We start from the raw sequence: 20,340 nt of genomic DNA on the forward strand, positions 1-20,340 counted from the left end.
AAAATAAAACTACAGTTGAACTTTGAAAACACAAGTTTGAACTGTATGGTGCCACACATATGTGGATTTTTTTCAATAAATACCTACAGTTTTTAATCCCCGTTTGGGAGTCTGCAGAGGCAGAGGGCCAACAATTTCAAAACACCAAGTATAAATTAATGAATAACAATTTGGGAATAATGCCCATGGCAGAGAAAAGCTTATCTGAGTGGCCTCTAGTCTTCATGTTAAGATATTCATAGATGGGGAAAATTACCCCATTGTCCAGATTTCCCCAAACTAACCTGTGATGATAAGACATTCATTGTGATCCAGCACCTCAGTAAAGAGCCGTGAAACAATCAGCTCAGGGTTGATTAAAAAGCGAATTTCTTCTTGCACAAGTCCTGCACCGGTTACACCACCTCCAACAAAACGGTTTGCAAAATCCACCTATTTGGGAAAATGTGGCACATTAAATGATGATCTAAAATGCCTACATATATGATAAACAAGTACACTACCTCTAAGATCTAATCTTGCTTTCCCCCCTCATATAAATCAATCCCCAAATTAGCAATCCCCTGAGATTGTGGTTGACTGTATTCTTTCCATGTTGCTGCAGTTAACATTTCTGCATATTTTTTAGGATTTCAAAACCTTAGAAGGAACCTAGAAAATGGAGCTTTTAAGCAAAGACTCAATGTAATTATATGGACTTTTGTTTATAAACCCTTTTTGTGCTCCAAGGGCCACAAATCAAGAAAGGTTTTATCTGGAAAGATTTCAAGATCATTTCCCCACCATTCACTACTCAATTTCCATTTACGTATTTCATAGACTTTAACTACACCTTTCTTATATAATATGGCAATCAAACACTTGTTCTTAAAGAACTTTAAAGTTTAGTAATTGACCTTTCTTGCGTAACCTTTTCTTCTGCAGAAGTATAAAGGGATGGAAATTTTGTCCTTCCAAATTCAGTTGCAAACCCCCAACTACATGAACATTAGAAACTATTTCTTAAAAGTATACTTAAGGGGGAAAAATGAAGACAAAACCTAGTTTAACAATAAAGATTCAACTAAATATTTCCAATTTAGTTTAAAACTATACATAAGCTTTCTGTGGAATACTAAGATTGGATCCCCAAGCACCTATTTATTTATTTTTATTTTTAAAAAATATATCTTTATTGATTTCAGAGAGGAAGGCAGAGGGAGAGAGTCTAGATAGAAACATCAATGATGAGAGAGTCACTGATCGGCTGCCCTCCGCACGCCCCAGACTGGGGACCAAGCCCACAACCCAGGCATGTGCCCTGCCTGGGAGTTGAACCTTGATCTCCTGGATCACAGATTGATGCTCAACCACTGAGCCACGCCAGTCGAGCAAGCTCCTATTTATAATGATGAGATACACCATCCTCAAGAGAAAGCAAACTCAACTTGACATCATTATTTGTTTGTCTTAAACTTACTAAGCACTCCAAGGTGTCACACAATGCTAGAAATTATGGAGAAATAGGTAAGAAATGGTTTCCAACTTTGCCTTAGATTATTCTATTTGAGGAGTTATATTACACACATATACAACTGTGTACATACATAATCATACATACAACCCCCCCATCCCACCCCCAAATTTCGTAAGTAATGTAAGAGAGGCTTATATCCTGTGCAGGAAAACCACATTCCTGTATCTCTTCTTTAACTTCACACTGCTACTAAATTCACAACACTTCTCACACCAAATGTGTGGGTTTCAACATACATAGTAATTCTGTACCACCACCTAGATATCCTATAACTCAATTCAGTTCTGGCACTATCTACTTGGAGTTAGCATTGCATTCCAACAGCTAAGGGGTTCAGTCCCACAACACTGCTCAACTTCAGATGCCAACTGTAAGTCCTAACTTATAGTTGAATGGTTAATAATTATCAAACCCCATGACCCCCTCCTGGGGTTTGATAATTTGCCAGAGTAGCTCACAAAACTCAAGGTAAAACTTACTTACATTTACTGATTTATTAAAAAGGATTATAGTAAAGGATACAGATGAATAGCAAGATGAAGAGGTACACAGGGCAAAGATGTAGGAAAGGGCAGAGTTTCTGGGCAAGTCACTCTCCCCACCAGTCACACTCCCACCACCTTCATATGTTCACCAAACTGGAAGCTCTCTGAATCCTGCACTGTGGGGATTTTTATGGTGGCTACAGTGTGTAGGCATGATTGATCAAGAACTCATACTCTACTCCCTTTCCCCTCCCCAGAGGATGGGAGGTCGGGGAGAAAGTTCCAAACTTCTAAGCATGGCTGCGTCTTTCTGGTGACCAGCCCCCATCCTGAAGCTACCCAGGAGCCCACCAAGAGTCACTTCTTTAGAACAAAACACTCCTATCATCCAGAAAATCCCAAGGGATTTAGGAGCTCTGTGTCAGCAATCAAAATCAAAGACAAAATATTAGAATAAAAGATGTTCCCTGTGCTCTTATCACTTACATAGTTACCCAGATTTTAGGAGCTCCAAGTCAAAAGCTGGGACAGAAACCAAGAAATATATATTTTCTATTATTTTACATATATTTTCAGACTATTTTCAAATATAAGATTTCTTAAAATTTGTGTTCTCTAAAGCAATTATGACATTAAATGATAATCTGAAGTCTGTTTTACAAGAGTAAAAAAAGAATATGAATCTTTTGATATGAAAAATATGAGAGAAGACAGAAATTAACAGACGGCAAAGTATTCTTTAACTACAGGGGAACTTGGAAAATACTGAAAATTACAACTAGACAAATTCTTGACATGAGTTACCACAGAGAATCATATATATTTGGATTTTTATTTTGGCATACTGAATCAATGCTAAAAAAAGAGTAACTCTCTAGCTTTTGTAGAAAAATAATATTGGTTAAACTAGTCCATTAATTAGAATTAGTTACCTACTACATAATGAGGTCTTGATGCACTGGGTGATCTATGGCTTAAATTGTTCAACAAATACTGACTGAATCTTGTGCTGGGAACCATGGGATACAAAGATGAGTAAGACATAGTTCTATAGCATTCACCACGGAGATGGGAGTCAGGCACACAAGCAGAATGATAGAGTAATTATTAAAGGACTTATTTGTATTAATTTGATACTGCCCAAATAATACAATTAGATAAAATCAGAGCCTGGGAAGGAGGATGGGGAATGTTACAAGAGGAAATGTCATTCAATCCGGATTTTGCTGACATTCAGGCTGAGAACATAGCTGCACAAGGACACAGGAGAAACCAAATGTAAAGAGTTGTCAGAGGAGAGTGGTAAGCACACTCCTCACGCCTGCTGGAGATGGAGAGTATGTGGAGGGTTATGGCTGCTGATAAGGTGGTCTGGGGTCCAGGGAATTTTTACTTAATTCTGAAGGTTCTGGGAAAGATTCTAAAAAAGATAAGTAATAACAAAGAACCTGTGCTTTAGGGAGATAATTCAGGCAAGAGTTTAAGAATAAACCGGAAAAATACAGAATTAAAAGTAGAGGCTAGTTAGATGACTATTCCATAGTTTATATAATTACTGTTAGTTCCTCAAATAGGTCAACGGGAAAGAAAGGGAAGGAAAGAGAGACTCAGCAAAGAAATAAAATGGACAGCACTTAAAAACTGAGAGACTAAGTATAGCACTATAAATAAAAATAAGAAACAAAGAAGGTTTGAGGTCAGCTAAACTTAATTTTTACTGGAACAAGGTAAATAGCCAAAATAGAAGGATAAGCTCTATCCAACTTATGTACTACTGGGTAATGATAAATGAAATGCATTCAATGTGCATGCACGTGTTCATTTTTTACATAAAAGGCTAACATTTTTTCCTTGAAAGGTATGCACAGAAATAAATACACTAAACTCAATATGACTTTGAAAGCAGGAGGAGTCTTTTAGAAAATCAAAGTTTCCTCTACTTGTAAAGTTCTTAATAAAAGGCTATTACAGGTGAGAAACCTGTTCCAGTACATGAAAACAGCATGTGACTGCTTCTTTATTTTTATCCAGTCATTTTCCAACTCACTTTAAAGCTACTTGTTCAGATTACTCAGTTTCTGAATTATAACTTGATGAAAAGAGAGAAATGATAACACTCCTTAGAGGTTTTCTTGTTGTTGCCATTCAGCATAATGCAATTCATATGCTACACAAGCAGCTTTGTGGCACTGCAATACAATATTCCCTGCTCTCCTGGGGATACATGACACGTGGAGGGGGGATAATTAATAGAAGCCTTTATGGTATTCTTTTAATCTACTGAGGTTTCATATTTCATGTATAATATGTTCCAGGAAAGTGGGGAGAATCTCAACCTTGAATGTTGTTAAATAACTCCCCGTTAAATTGTACTGTGATGAGATGTCGGCATTCCTGCGGTGCTAACTAGCAGCAGCTTTGTTGATTTTGTGTGTGTTAAGAGTCCCTCAGTTAACCCAAGACTTTAACGTAGGAAAGAATATCATCAAGATGAAAATGTGGAGAAAGAGTGATACTCACTTGGAACAAATTTTAAGCATATTTCAAAATTATTGTTTTAAATAGAAGAAAAGGTACTGATTACAAATTTAAAACAATTTTTAAGTTACATACAGGACAAATATCAATACAGTTATCTTATTTTTGTTTATCTCAGATAATCACTGGGAGAAGGTGATTTAAAGGAAAACATGACTTGCCTCTTTGGAGATTTCAATTACAAATATGTCTAATTAAAGGCAGTGATAAAAAGAATCTGTATCATTGGGCACTTAGAGCATCTTATAACTAGCCCAATGCAAATCAGTCCAGTCATTTTATATTGTTATTCAAACAAATAAGTCTATTGTCAGGCAACTGCTTTATTTAGCTTTGACCCAACACAGGGTGGGGCAAAAGTAGGTTTACAGTTGTGAGTACTCAAAATACGGTTTATTCTTGTATTATTATTTATTATTTTTATTTTCCATACAAACAACTATAAACATACTTTTGCCCCACTCTGTATATGCATCAAAAAAGGATTGAAGAAGAAAAATCAGCCATTCTCAGTATAAGTGAGATGACAGACAAGATTCTTTCAAGAAAACTGGTATTACAGCGCTCTTGGAAACAGGATAAGAGTATAAATCACTCACATTTTTTCTGATTAGTGACTTTAAACAAAAATCACTTTAAAGCAAAAGGAAAGTACGTGTTCAGGTTAGGTGTTACATCAATTTAAAGCTAGATACACAGGGTGTTTTACTTCTTAACTCCTTTTTCCAAAAATATTCTTTTAAGTAAAGGCAGTAACACAAATTAATAATAAAGACTGAGAGATGGACAAAATTACCTGCTTTACAACAGGGAAAGGACAGCAAGCATCGTTGGTTCAAGTGCCTAAAACGATTATATATGGGAGAAAGGACTTTATCAATCAATTTTAGACGCCTGTCTCCTAGACCTAAACAAGGTCTAGTGGCAGAAAAACATCTCAAGCTGGTCATCATTTAGGGCAGAGCAAGAGCCTTTAAAGAAAAAACAAAATGTCTGGTGACAGCTTGTCAAGACCACACCCTGGGAACTTCAACCACTGTCAATCCACAATCTATGTCTGAACCAAGAGGCCCGATGTTGTCCAGATCTTGGGATTTTCTGTCAAAGGCTCTTAAAGAGGCTCATGTAAGAAACAGAGAATGTACATTGGCAAGTAACAATATTATCGCAGCTGTCAAGATGATCTGTTTGGTGTTTTTCTCCATTCTGCTATCATGCTTCTTTGCATTAAATTAGCTTAGAAGATAAACAAACAGCTTTCAAACTCCCTTTGCTGTCAGAAGCTGGACGTGAGTCCCAAACAGCAGCGGGCTGCTGTGCTTCACCCACCTGTAGCATGCCTTGACCATTTCCTTCGATGGTACCTTCATATGTGACATGCAGTCGAGTCAGAGGTTTTTCACATCTACAATTTAAAAAAATATTCACTTATTTATTTTTTTAATGACAGGTATTTCACTATAGAAAATATAAATTAGCTTCCAAAAAAACTGAAACCATTCCAAATCTCGAAAGCCAGAAACAGATACCTACTGTTAACATTCTTGGCATTCAAACATTTTCTAATTCAAATATACAAATATACATTTTTAAATTAAAATGATATAATATACTGCTTTGAAACCTGTTTTCCCCTACAAAATATTGAAGTTCCTCTTCTTTAGGAGTTGAAAAGCTTAAGAAAAAAGGAAAAGAATTAAGATCTATAAAATTTTATTATTATCCCAGAGTTGACAACCTAAGGAACAATAAAGAAAAATTTGGTAATTCATGAGATTCTCAGATAGGCTCTATTTCACTAGTTTGATAAGTGTGTGTGTGTGGGGGGGGTCTTGATGAAAATACATGCCACAGAAATTCTTTTCTATGGTATTTTTACATTAATAAAGTTGACAGATGAACCTAGTCCCTGTGAGTCACAACTATTTTCTTTCATTTTCATCAACCATGGTCACTGAGGTATTTATGAAGTTCAGGACATGCCACACCTTGGCATATTCAATATTTTAAGCTGAAGAGATCTGAGAAAATGGCAGAAGCAAAAAGGTCATTTGAACCTCCCTTCTTCGCTGAAACAATTCACAAAACGCTCATGGGAAAGGTACCCTCCTTATATCCAGGAGAAAGAAGCGTCCTTATCTTTGAACACAAAGGGAACCCAGAAAGAATCCTAACAAAGACAAAGGGGCATGTGGTCTCCCCGTTTACTACAACTGCTTCGTATTCCTTAACCCACCCACGACTGTCTCCTCTTCAGCACATGCACGTCTGTTTCTGGAGTCTTCATTTCCTTATGAAGGCTCCCATGTCGTGTAAACTTACATAAAATACATCTGTATGCTTTTCTCCTGTTAATCTGCGTTGGTCAGTTTAATTTTCAGACCCAGCCGAGGAACTAAAGAGGGTCAAGGAAAACCTTTTTCTTCCTTGTCTGGCTTACAACATTGTATTAAAAACCAGTTCCATTTTATAAGTAGCATTTGATGATGGCACTTTTCCTTAGACGCTCCCCCTGATTACTGAATAAATATATAAATTATAATAGAATATAAAAGATGAAATCCAAATCCCTAACTCATACAAGGGTGGCACTGATTTTTTTTGGGAGGGGAAATTACATGTTTTTTAAAACAATTACACACACACACACACACACACACACACATATATAGTTGTTGTTAATCCTCACCTGAGGATAGTTTTGTACATTGATTTTTAGAGAAAGTGGAAGGGAAAGTCGGAGGGAGAGACAGAGAGAAACATCGATGTGAGAGAGACACATCGATTGGTTGCCTCCCGCATATGCTAGTACTGGGCCAGGGATCGAACCTGCAACCCAGGTATGCGTCCCTGACTGGGAATAAAACCCCCAACCCTTTGGTGCGTGGCCGATGCTCTAACTCAGGGGTGGGGAAGATTTTTTCTGCCAAGGGCCATTTGGATATTTATAACATCATTTGAGGGCCATACAAAATTATCAACTTAAAAATTAGCAATGAAAAAAGCTCCTAGCCCTAGCAAGTTTGGGTCAGTGGTCAGTGCGTCGGCCTGCGGACTGAAGGGTCCCAGGTTCAGTTTTGGCCAAGGGCACATACCTCAGTTGCAGACTCGATCCCCAGCCCCAGTCGGGGTGCGTGCCAGAGGCAACTAATCGATGTTTCTCTCTCTCTCTCTCTGTCTCTCCCCCCCCCCCCCCCCCCCGAAAAAGCAATGGAAAAAATATCTTTGGGTGAGAATTTTAAAAAAGCAAAAAAAAAGCTCCTAGATTTATCGAATTTTGGGTCCCGCCTACAGTTACCTGGCAGGGCCAGACCAAAGGATTTCTACGGCCATATACGGCCCACAGCCCGGGAGTTCTCCACTCCTGCTAACTACTAAGTCACACTGGCCATGGCAAAAATCATATATTTTTAAAAACAGTTTAGCTGAGGAACTACTATTTACTTACTGTGATTTGCTTTTTCCTGGTTTCGATGAGTCCAAAAACATTTCAGACTGACCAGTCTTAGAAGGTGATTCAGTATAGGTTCTATTCTAAGAGCTTAATTTGCATTAACTCATTTAACCCTCACAACAACCCTATCATTATCTCCTTTCACAGATGGGAAAACAAAGCACAGAAGGTATTTGAGTAACCTGCCCAAGCTCAAGGCTAGTAAATGAAGCAATAAAGATTTAAACCCAGGCAGCCTAAATCAATGAACAGTTCACATTCTTAACCAGGATGCTATACTTTTAGAAAAACTACTTTGCAAATCTCTCTTAGAAAACAGGGAGACCACCTGTGAGGATACTACTGAAAAGATAAAGCATGATCTAGAAACCTCTGGCTTGTCAGTCAGGACTTCGAAACAGAAATCTCAACTATCATTAACAATTCTCCATGACTAAAGCTGTCAACTTAGAGTACAGTTCTCAATAAAATCATGAAATTGCTGGAAACTGGGTTTTTGTTTTTTTAAAGCATCTTCCAACTCCCTGACAGGTCTCCTCTTCTAGCCCCAGAATATTCTCCATTCCACTGTACCAGGAATCAAAGACATAGCTTATTCTGGCTCTCTATGATTAATTAACAAAGCCTAGCTAAGGTATTTACTGATAATCAAAGGGTTAACTGTAACATGTCAGAAACTTGGAAATCAGAAAAGCCTCTAACTTCCTAAAAGGGGCACCCATTTAGCCCCTTACTCCTGGAAACACCAAGAATCTTCATCTCTTCCTCACCCTCCCTCTGTAAGTGAATGCATGTTTCTGGTTCCGTGGGGTCTGGGAGATTGATATTAATATATCCTCTAACTCATTATGAGGCAGCTAAAACAAAACAGAGAACTAAAACAAAGGTTACCAAGTTAAATTCTATCTATCCAAGTTAAGGGGAATGATCTTGATCTTATTTAGGGGCAAAATTATCTCACGGACACAACAGCCTTGCAGTTCTCTGCATTTTGACCTATTTCTTCACTCCCAGATGGTAATGTATAAATGAGTGTGCTTTCACATTAGTGCCAAATAAATGTCAAATGCAGAGTGGAGAGCCTGAGCTGAATTAAAAACAAGCCCTCTGAATGACCTATAAAACCTATACCTAAGTGATGGGAACAAAACATCTGTATTCCTATTACAGACTAATTGAAGAGCTAAGAAAGGCACCATTCTGTACTCTGGCCTGGGCAGATAACAGAGCACACTATTACTTATAGTTCTAAGCACCATATTTTAAGAGGGGTCAATGGTCTGGGGTATGTAAACAGCAGAGAAAGAGCACTTAGAATTCATATTATATGTGAAATAGAAGAAATGAGTAAGGTTTGTATATACCTGTATGCATCGTTAGAGGTATGGTGAATCAAGAAAGCATTAAGATACATGAAGGAAGGCTGAAAGTTAAAGAAAATTAAATTTATTTACTGTAGCTCTAGAAAGAAGAACCAGGAATGGGAGGAGGATTATGGCACAGCCAGACTTTTTTAGTAAATGAAATTGTTAGATAATAACACAAGCGGCCGACTGAGTGAAGTTGTGAGCCTCCCGCCACTGAAGCTGTCTAGTCCCCATCTGTCACAAGTGTTACAGAGCTGATAGTATTTTTAGCAGGCAGCTGCACCCGATGACTTCCTGGGGTCCCTTTCATCTCTACTAAGCCAGGATTCCAAAATGCTGTACCTGTTCTCTTCCTTTCTGGCACACCTTTCTTTTGTTTTTCTTCAGGTGCGCAGTCTTTCACCACTCCCCTCTATTAGTAATCATCTCGGCCATGCAATGCAGTCAGCCTCCTAAAGTAAGTTTGTTTGGCTTTCGCCTCACAAATAAACATGTCTGATGAATGAAACACCACGGGAAAGCCACCTAAGCAGATGTGCCTTCTTAGGTTAACCCCCTTAAAAGTGAGTCTCTTCCCTTACTAATTTCAAACAAAACAATTACAAACTGCAATAAAAATTATTAGCCCTGGCCAGTGTGGCTTAGTTGGTTGGAGCAACGTCCCGTGCACCAAAAGGTTGCAGGTTCAATCCCCGGTCTGATGTGTATGGGACGCAAGGAACCCTGACCCTCTCTCTCTCTCCTTCTCCCTTCCTCCCTCTCGGAAATCAATAAAAACATATCCTCAGGTGAGGAGTAAAAAAAAATTATTGGGAAGTGAAAATGGTAGGCACTCGTTAACAAGAATGCATAATCAAAATACACATTTTGTATGTCTAACATGAGCACTGAAAAAGCTGATCCAGCCCTGTCAGCGTTGCTCAGAGGTTGAGCATCGACCTAGGACCCAGGGGATCGAGGTTCGATTCCTGGTCAGGACACATGCCCAGGTTGTGGGCTCGATCCCAGCAGGGGTGTGAGTGGGAGGCGGCCGATCAATGACTCTCTCATCATTGATGTTTCTCTTTCCCTCTCCCTTCCTCTCTTGGAAATCAATGAAAACATATTGAAAACAAAAAAGTTGATCCATTCTACTTTAGGTGCTTTGGAGACTTTAGAGTAGGAAACGTGTTAACTATTCCCAGACACTAGAAAATTTACAAATCTGATGAACTCAGATTGGTTATTCTCCTCAGTATTTGTAGATAAATAATAAGAACAAAACAGTAAATTAGCTACTTCCACAAAATCTGCCAATAGGACACATGGACAGACAAACCTCAAAATTCTCATCTATCAGGCAGATTCTAGGTCATTTCTATTTACAATTCAGTTTAATAAAACACTTTCCCCAATCTTGTTCTCTAGGAGGAAAAGCCATAAAATACAAACACGAACCAAAACAGGAGGGTAAAAAGGAACATTAGTTATTGGTGCTCCATTTAATATTAGTTTCTTCACATACACAACTCCTGAATTCTAACAGGACTTTGTTTCAGGAGACAAAACGAAGGCAGGAGAGTAGAAGTCAAAGGGCTGCAGATGTAGATTCAAAAGGCAGAAACTTTTTAACAATGAGAGCTCTCAATGGGTCGCTTATGAAAAAAAACTCCCCAGGAAAAGGCAATTAAAACACTTTGCTGATTGGTCATGAGATAACGGGTGTCTGACGAGTTAAGTCATTTTAAACACATTGCTGATCAAAGTAGCCAGCCACATGGGAGAGTTATGGTTCAAAATAGTTGGTCAGCAAGGTTTAAGAGGTTGGAAAAACATCTTTCCAGGGGCTATAAAATAAAACCCTCTCATGGCAAAAACAGTCCTCCTAATTCTAAGATTTCTTGAGTTATTTTTATCATTACCTTTCCCACTCCGGAAAATCTTCAAGACTCTGTCTTGTAAATGTCACCAACCCAGTAGGTTCTACAAAAGCAATAAAAGAAAAAACACACTTAAAATAAATTATGATTTTGAAAAGATTATACATACATTCAGTAAAAGAATGGGTCTAACAATGGCTATACAACTAGTTTTGGAATACACAGAAGACTGACTTAAAACATAATCCTTACAGTAGGATAAGTCCTCACTAAAACAAAAAACTACAAAACAACAGCACAACAGGAGAATGTGAGCACTGGTATTTTTTAGTGACATTTTCTAAACTGCAAACACTTTTAAAAAATAATTGGGGGGAAAGATGCGTAATGGGTGTATCTTACACAATAAAGACAAAACATAATTTTAATTTGTAGACTCCTTCTCAAAGAATCTTACACCTAAAAACTGGTGAATGTATACACATTTATGTATTTTATAATGAAATAAAATGTCTAGGATTAAAAAATGAAAATTGCTGGAATGCCTTTGGAGGTGACACAGCCAAATCCAGGTTTTAGACGATATGCAATTGCTCTACTTATAAGGTGCCTTACCCAGAAGGAGGAATTACTGTGTTCTAAATGGTCAGAGAAGACAGACATAGTTTTCAAGTAGGAATACACACAAGAGATCAAAAGGCAGTAAATTTTAGAGGATAAGATCCTTTTTGGTTAGGTTTATTTTTTATTTTTTAACTAGTAGCAAAAGCAACAAATAAATCAGTTGACCAAAAGTAATTTGTTTGATTCGAATCAAGGAATAAACTAAAAAGGCCAGGCCATTTTTGTTTTCTTCTATTTTATTTTTTTTTAAGCTCTTAAGCAAAGAGAGATATGTCAGAAACTATTAGTGATAATGGTAGCAGAGTTTCAATGAAAGCTTAGCAATCATTTCATTCCTGTGGATGTTCTACTTTGCTTTCAGTCACAAGCAGTAATAACTCAAAAATCATATGGAGTATTTATATTAAAAAACAGAATTTTGTTAAAATGAGTTATAAACTATTCTTTAGGTGTCTATCTTTAAGACAAATGGATAGCCTATTTAGAACTCACAAGTAAGAAGTCAAACAATTCAAACACTAGAGAAAAATAATTCTATTAATAGGAAACTAATGTTAGAAGTAAGAACATTAAATGTCCTTCATATACACTAGGAGAGACCAAAAAAAAATTCATAAATGAACAGTGCTGGCAAAGCACAAGAAAAGGCAGATAAATACGGTTCTTCAGATATAATTAATAACAAAAACACCTTGAGAGCATGCCTATTACCTTTTTTCCATAAAAAGGTACCTTTCATGCCAGAATAAGTTATTCTGGTTGATTAAATATTTCCCTTAATAAATCAAAATATATACTGCATATGAATCATTAATTTTTAAATACTCCATCTATAAGATACTTTATTTAAAACTATATTGAAAATAATTTAATTCAGAAAGCTCTTTAAAATCAGTCTCAAGATCCTCATTACAAATATTGGTGTTTGGCAACACTCAAAAGTTTGGTCCTGATGGAATTATATTTTATCATTTGTAAAAGCACATTTTTTTCATGTATTAAATATCTGAAAATGGAATACATCTTTCATAGCCCAAGGTATCTAGCCATTGCATTTGGTCTGGAATAAAGTCAAATTTTTCCAGACAGGATGTGCATCTGCTTCTGCTGTCACCCAAGAGCACCACCAACCTGAGGACAGTTTGAATTAAGTCCTCTGTTCAGGCTTTTGTGGATCATACTGGTAATATGACTTCGGACCCCAAACTTGATTAAAATTCTCAGGGGAGATCCCCCCCGCCCCGACCCAGTGCCAAGGTTGACAGAGCAGTTTGTTTACTGTTCCTTTTCTGCACAGCCATGTTAGCTCCTCATTCACCCTTAGACTAAGGGTGCAGACTTCTGGTGTACCAGCTTTGTCAGAGGTCTCCTATGACCCCCCATCCTGAGTGTTTTTTCCTTCTTAGTGGTATGTAACATAATGGCACTTCCTACAACTACAACATCCTAGATTTGATGAAATATATGGTACTTTAAATACATTTCTTTTTCCATTTTTTTAAAAATAATTTTTTCCCTTAAATGTAAAACACCTCAGTATAGCAGACAGGCATGAAGGGCAAGCGGGTGGGCTTTATAATTTAATTGTTTTAAACCGCAAATGAAGAGGATTGCTGCCGTCACTCAGGCTCTCCAGAGCTACTGGCTGCAAAGGTTTGGCCTCCAGCTGAGATCTCCTAATGCCCCTTGTGGCTGACCTCACTGCAGTGGTGCAGCAGGGGTGCCTGAGCACTAAGAGTGGACACTGAGCCACTTGCCATTCCGGCAACGCCAGACACAGGTCTCCTCCAATTGGCTGGTGCAAGGTGGACACTGCCCATCAACGTACTCGGTGAGGTGCATGTAGCTGATGCAAGCTGTGTCCTCGTCAATCAAACGGACATGTGGGCTCAGGAAGGTAGCGTGAATGGGCTTGCTGTTTTTGGACACAAGATTCTCAAAGTAAAACTTATGGAAATCCATTCCCTCGAAGAGGTTACCAAGGGCTTCAGGCTCAAAGGAAGTGAGGCCTGGATCACAAATCTCGGTGATGGCCTCAATCAGTCATTCCATGATTTTAATGATCTCCTTCTGTTTTCGCACTCTGAGATCCTCATGTTCTGTGGCGGTGCTGCAGTTCCCCGTAGAACCCTTGGTCCCATCTGTAGCGTTACATACCACAGTGGTTTGTGGCTCCTGGACACCGCCATCCAACTTCTTGTTCAGTAGGCTTTAGGTGGCTAAAAAGTTCCTGGTGGTGAGCATGGTCATGAGGATGGGACCCTTCAGTTTCCTCTGGGCACTGGACTTGCAAAGCACTCCACGGTCTCCTGACGTATCGTGGACGCCGCTGTGGACCGCTGGCAGACCCATGCATGCTTGAAAGCCTGGTCCGCTGTGATACGTTTTGCAGGGTTTGTGGTCAGCACTGGCTGATCAGTTCTCCACTTCAGGAGTCACAGTGTCCCACTCCAGATGGGACATCATGGGTTCCGGACCTGACCTGCCGATACAGCTTGTGTCGGTCCTCATCTCAGAGGGGGGACATCTCCCCAGGATACTACACAAGATGACTCCGCAGGCCCTGAAATTCACAGGTTTTCCATAGGGATCTTTCCTCAAGACCTCAAGGGACAAGTAAGCTGGGGTGGCTGCTCTCCCTGTACCCGGACGGCTAGGCCAATCCCAGCCAGCTGCCTGCGGCACCCTTGCTTTCACTGGCCAGCAGGAGGTCCTCAGGCTTCAGGTGCTGGTGGACAATGTCACGCTGGTGGATGTGGTTAATGCTCTCCAGAATATGATGCATACAGTGGCAGGCATCGGCTTCACTGTAGTATTCTCTGGCCAGGATGTCTTCTAACAGCTCTCCGCCAGTAACGAAGTCAAACACAGGGAGTGAAATCCTTCTTCAGAAATATTGTCATGGGGGCACACAATGTTTGGATGTTTCAGAAGTTGGCAAATCCAGGCCTAACGTTCTAGTTTCTGGTGATCCTGAGCAGACCAACTTCTTAGCATTGACAATTTTTGCTGCATACTCCTGCATGGAGGTTTTCTTCACACACCCTCGGGTTACAGAGAAAGCACCCTTCCAAGCTCCTCAAAGAACTGGTAGTTGTCAGTGAAGCGGGTGCAGGTGGCAGTTGTGGCCATGCAGGAGGGCGGGTGGACCCAGCGATGCAGCCCACAGCAACGTGGGTGCACAGTCACTGCTGCCCCGCCCAGGGGCCAAGAGGAGGCCTAAATACATCTCTATAGCTTCTATTCAGTAGACTCTAGAACTTCTATGTAAAGTAATCATTAAACTGCAAACCTCTTTTATTCCACTTAGTATTTCCTCCTTAAGCCTGTAACTTTACATTCTGAAAACCTATAGTGTGTTTCACTATATTTCTACAAAGAACTAAATTACCATATATAGTGAAAAAGCCAGAACATGAAGTGTCTAATTATAATTTCCTTTTTAGTGTGACTGATTGCTACCACTTAGGATGGTTTATAAATTTCTAGTTGAAAAAACAAAACTTTATTTTTTTTTCTCAAATTATTTAAAATCCTAAAACATAGAAAGGCAAGTCAGCCTTTAGAGAAGACATACATGATTTGACTCCAGGGACAGAAAAGTAAACGCTGAATTACTTAGGTATAATAATGAAATTCATTCTACTTAGATTTAGAATAGCAAAAAATGTACTCATTTTTCTAATGAAGTATTACAAATTCTAATTTAGTTTTATGTATCAGTCTGAGTCTTCATTTGCCTTAACGTTTCATTCAGTACAGAGCACAAAACTAAAAACTGATGAGCTAAGAAATAACCCTCAGACAAAGCAGCATATAATTTTTCCCTTTAAATTCCAAAATCCTAACAATTGATTCCATTAAAAAGAAAAAAGAACAACGTCCACATAGCAATATCTTCAAGACGTGGGGGTACCCAGCACGCCTACTATAATGTGAGATTCCTTACTAAAGGAAGGGTGTGAGGAAAAAAGACCTTAAACGATTAAATGATATGCTTTAAGACAATCCTACACCTGGACAACCAAAACTGAAAAGAACTCATTTCAGTTGACCAGAGTTGACTTGCCCTTTTTAGCAAAAACAAACTTTTGAGATGTTTTGGTTTTCTTTATAACCCACTTTCAGGAAAAGCCCCCCATTGATAACAGCTAACGTTTATTAAGCATGTAACTTCTCACTTAATATTTACAACTACCCTATGAGATAACTATCATCATTCTATTAAGATGAAGAAATTGAGGCTTAGAGATGTTAAGAAACTTGCCTGTAGTCACCCAGCTCTTAGGATGAGTGTCACTAAGAGCACTGGTTAGATATTTACCAGTGCCTCAGGTGCTACAATTAGCCTCTGAGGAAACAAGATGGTTGAGGTTCAACAGAGGAAGACAGACATGTGAACATGAAGTAAAACACTGCTTTATAAGAACTGTACAAAAGGTTTAAAGGGGACACAAAAGAGAGGGGTCTGTAGGAAGACAATGAACTGGTTGATGACTACAAATAAACTAATTGCAATAGCCAATGCTTCTTTAAATAAAGAACACCAAAAATGTATTTCCTGGTCAACATACTTTGTTTTGAAAGTATTAATTTGCTTCTATTCATGAGAACAAATTATGGTAGGTTATGTTGGTCTAGTTTCAGAATATATAAAACTCCTACACACTCATGGCACACATTTATACACACACACACACACACACATATATAAAATTTAGATTATAATATTGAATTATTTGGTTTGGGTAGGAAGGTGTCCTTTGAACACAAAATGTTCTTGATCTGAACTGTCCCCATCAGTGATAAAAATTATAGTAAGAATGAAAGGAATTTACTTTTCTCTGTGACTCTTCTAAAGTAGCAGAAGAGCGTTTTAAGCTTCTCTGGTTTTCTTGAGGAACGTCCTTCAAACAACCTGAAAGAGACCAAAAATAAAGATCACAAAGAACTAAATCTATATGACTACCAAGTAATAAAAGAAGTAATTCTTTCAGAAAGCAATTCTGTAATAATAGAGAACTGGAAAACTGTTTGGATTCAAATGGCATCCAGAGAGGACTGAAACCAACTAGAACCAGGCTCTTTACAAATTGTCCAAGTCAGATGGCGCTCACAATTCCGTCTCTCTTGTCTACTTTCCTCCAGGGACAAGGCACCATCTGGTTCCCCAAAGTCAATTAACCCAGTGAGTTAATGCTCAGTTATTTTCCCAATGGCAAATACTATTTATAATCCACAACATTACTAGATAGTTAAATGACTGAACAAAAATAGTATCTGAAAATAATCCACACGACTGTTTGTGTTGGGGAGGCAAAGGGGGAGGCGAGAACGACTGGGACAATGACAAGTGCGTGTGACAAGATGTTGGAGGAATGACCAATCCTTGATAATTAAACAAATACACGCTTTGCATGGCAACTAAAACAGTGCCTACCCTACGTCACCCAATTTCCAGCAGCCTGGACTGCACTACTTAATTTAGTTTTCTCTGAAATGATGTAGCATTGTTATTGGTAACACATTATGCAATTTATCCCGAGGAAAGAAAAGCAGGGCTTTAGAAGCACAGACCTGAGTAAGTAGTTCACTAAAAGATTTCAATCACAAAAGCATGTTTTTAAGCATGAGATCTACTTTTCCAAAAGCATTTAAAATTTACCGAGAAATTCTGTGGCTATAAGTGAAGAGGTATTATTTATATACCTCTAGTCATGGGTCCTGGCTTTAAAACCAGAACAGTTCAAGTAAAAGTTCACTTTACCAAGTGTCAAATGGGTAAAAATTTCATTAGAAAAGCAAGCTTATATAACTATGCAGAAAGGAAAAAGCCAATTCCATGAGAAAATCCTATTGAGCAAATAAAATGAATTAGGAAAACGGAAGGAAATGCAGATTTCAAATGACCTGTTTTCAGTGATCTAAAATACTGCATTCAGGGTCAATTTCTGAGAAAACAATTTATCTGAATAGTTATTTCCTGAAAAGAAAACTAATGGCAGAAAGCATTTTCACAAAATCTAACCAATTTTTAAAAGAATAGTGACTGAGTAATAATTTTTACTCACCTAAGAGAACTTATTTTTCTAAAATGTTTATTATAAATATTCTTAAAAATCCAGCTCCCTGCAGAAAGAAAGGATCTTTGAGAGTGTGGGTTTCAGTTTAGTTTCTTCTGCAATGTCAACCAGAACAGAGTTTGTTTAAATCAAAATGATAGAATGAAGAAGCCACTTGGCAGTTTAATTAAACATCCTGTATGAAATAAATATGATTTACTAAATGAATACCTTGGGAATTCATTGCAAAATCCCTTTCTCGGTTTACTACTTAGTAGAAGGAAGCAGTATTAATATAAGGCAGCCACCGATTTTTCTCAGAGATGAATTCATGTTCTATACAATTCAATTAAGGAGCAAAAGTTCCTCTTCCACAGAACTGCTGCATTGTGAGAAGAAAATGGCTGTTGACCTTAAGAAATAATTTCCCCAAACATAAAAGTATCCCTAGTTTCTACCTGTGGTCAGCTATGTGTAGAATCACATCAACTTTCACATATTTCATAACCATGATGACAAATTATTAACCTTAGGAGCCTCGTGGGAGTACAGATTGATTACCCTAGGGATACGGACTTTCCTGGAAGACTGTGTGGCTATTCTCACCAACTGCAAATGCGTACCACTGTTTACTTTGCAGGGCCAAACCCAGGAGGTGCAAATCAAGCAGAATCTCAGTGTATCCTGTTTATTCATTGCATGAGAGTTTCAAAGCCCAATCTCAAATCACTCTATAACCAAATACACTTTCCCATCTTCCCCATGGAGCAGGGAAGTGTGGGGGGGTGTTGGAGGCGCAGAGGAACAGGGGGGCGGAGAGAAAGTCAGGGAAGATGAAGCTGGTTTAAACCCTTGCGCCAATTCTCAGACTTCGCTGTGAAATATTATAGTACTATGTATAGCCACCCAAATAAAATGAATTATCCTGGTATGAAAGCAAGTGAAAAATAACATAAAAACATAGGCAAGCAGCATGAGTGAAAGTGATCAGAAGAGTGATGTATTATCTGAGGGACAGTTTTTGGAAGACAAAGGAACCGAGGATAGAACCAAAAAAAGGAGCAAAACAGAAAGAGCAGGAGGGAGAGGGAGAAGAAAGGGAGAGAGAAATGGGGCTGGAGACAGGGGAGTGTGAGAAGCAGAAACTACACACACAGACACCCAGAGAGACAAACATGGACAGAGAGACAAGAGACTGGAGACAATTAGACTTCTCATAATAATCAAGCACCATCCAATTTTTTTAATTTCTCAACACCAATTTTTCTTTAAAGTTAGATTTTCAGGTCCTGGATATGATATTTTGGGTCAGCAGGCATGCGTGTAAACACGAACATAAACTAGGCTGTAATAGCCCCCTGCATGCAGGGGAGGCATTTTGACACTTCACTGAACAATTACAGGTTATTAAAGAAAGCGAACAGAAAAAGCTAGTCAGGCAACCTTACCTTTGTTCTAAAAAACCTTTTTATTTTTCAAGGGAATTAAGTCAAACAAGGTCAATATTCATTAGCTGGTAGTTTCCTTTCCATGAAGAGAAACCTAGTTTAGGAAGCTTTTCCTGGATGACATATGGATAACATTATGGGAACTGGATGCTAGACACACCCCCTATGTGATTTCAAGTTAAGGATTAATCCCCTTAGTACACAGTAAATCAAGCCCAAAGCACTATAACCTCCACTTTAAAATGGAAGCAAACGGTAATCCAAAACCCAGCCAGAAAGCTTGGCTTTTCTGTGCAGCACTCTGCCATATGGCCGCAGCAGCACTTTCAATCCAGGGAAGAGGCAGATGTAAAAGCCTCCTGGGCTGACCACTGCTGCAGCCCACAATTAATCTCTGGCCATCAGTTTCTAAGCAATCTTAGAAGCATCAATGCTAATCACATTGGAAGCCTTTAAATGAATGTTTAGGCCCTGAAAGGCAAGCAGGGGAAAAGGTCAAGGATATTTAACATAACTAAGCAGGGCTGGAAGAACACAACAATAAATTTAAAAAGGAAGACTTATTCAATTTATTGACGTCAGCCTCCCACCACATACTCTTAACCATTTTTCTTATTCAATCAACTAGCTAGTCATACCTCTTGTGAGAATCAATACGCATGCGTGTGCATACACACACACAGCTCCCAACTGCCAGAAACCATCATCATAAATAGCAACTATGCAACAAAGAAAACACAACATGTTCCATAATCAGCTTACCAAATGGCTCATCAAATTAGGTATACTTGATCTTTCATAAGCCACATAAAAAAGGGAACTTTGGGTTGTTTTCCGTTTCTGGATCACATTCAAGAGCATTTTGTTCTTGGGGACGAAAGGCATCATGAAAGAGCACTGAGTTTGAGCAGAAGACAATACTCAATTCCCAGCTCTGCTCACAAGTCATTTACTCAAACTGAACCTATTAGGATAGACGCTTCCCCA

The 20,340-nt window shown here is 38.6% G+C and overlaps 1 protein-coding gene and 1 pseudogene across 2 annotated transcripts in view; both read right to left on the bottom strand.

Annotated features, from left to right (window-relative positions):
- Nucleotides 1-20,340, bottom strand: part of PARG (poly(ADP-ribose) glycohydrolase) — a 142,612-nt gene that overhangs the window by 43,979 nt on the left and 78,293 nt on the right. For both annotated transcript variants that reach the window (XM_087824258.1, XM_087824257.1), the window contains exons 10-13: nt 16,682-16,761; nt 11,262-11,322; nt 5,869-5,944; nt 285-432 (exon numbers count right to left, since the gene is read on the bottom strand). In XM_087824258.1, coding sequence (XP_087680384.1) covers nt 285-432; nt 5,869-5,944; nt 11,262-11,322; nt 16,682-16,761 — 365 coding nt within the window. The remainder of the gene's footprint in view (nt 1-284; nt 433-5,868; nt 5,945-11,261; nt 11,323-16,681; nt 16,762-20,340) is intronic.
- LOC107527963 (calcium/calmodulin-dependent protein kinase type II subunit gamma pseudogene) lies at nt 13,542-15,717 on the bottom strand (annotated as a pseudogene).

Source organism: Miniopterus natalensis, chromosome 14 (assembly GCF_054644295.1).
Source record: "Miniopterus natalensis isolate mMinNat1 chromosome 14, mMinNat1.hap1, whole genome shotgun sequence".
Taxonomy (NCBI): domain Eukaryota; kingdom Metazoa; phylum Chordata; class Mammalia; order Chiroptera; family Miniopteridae; genus Miniopterus; species Miniopterus natalensis.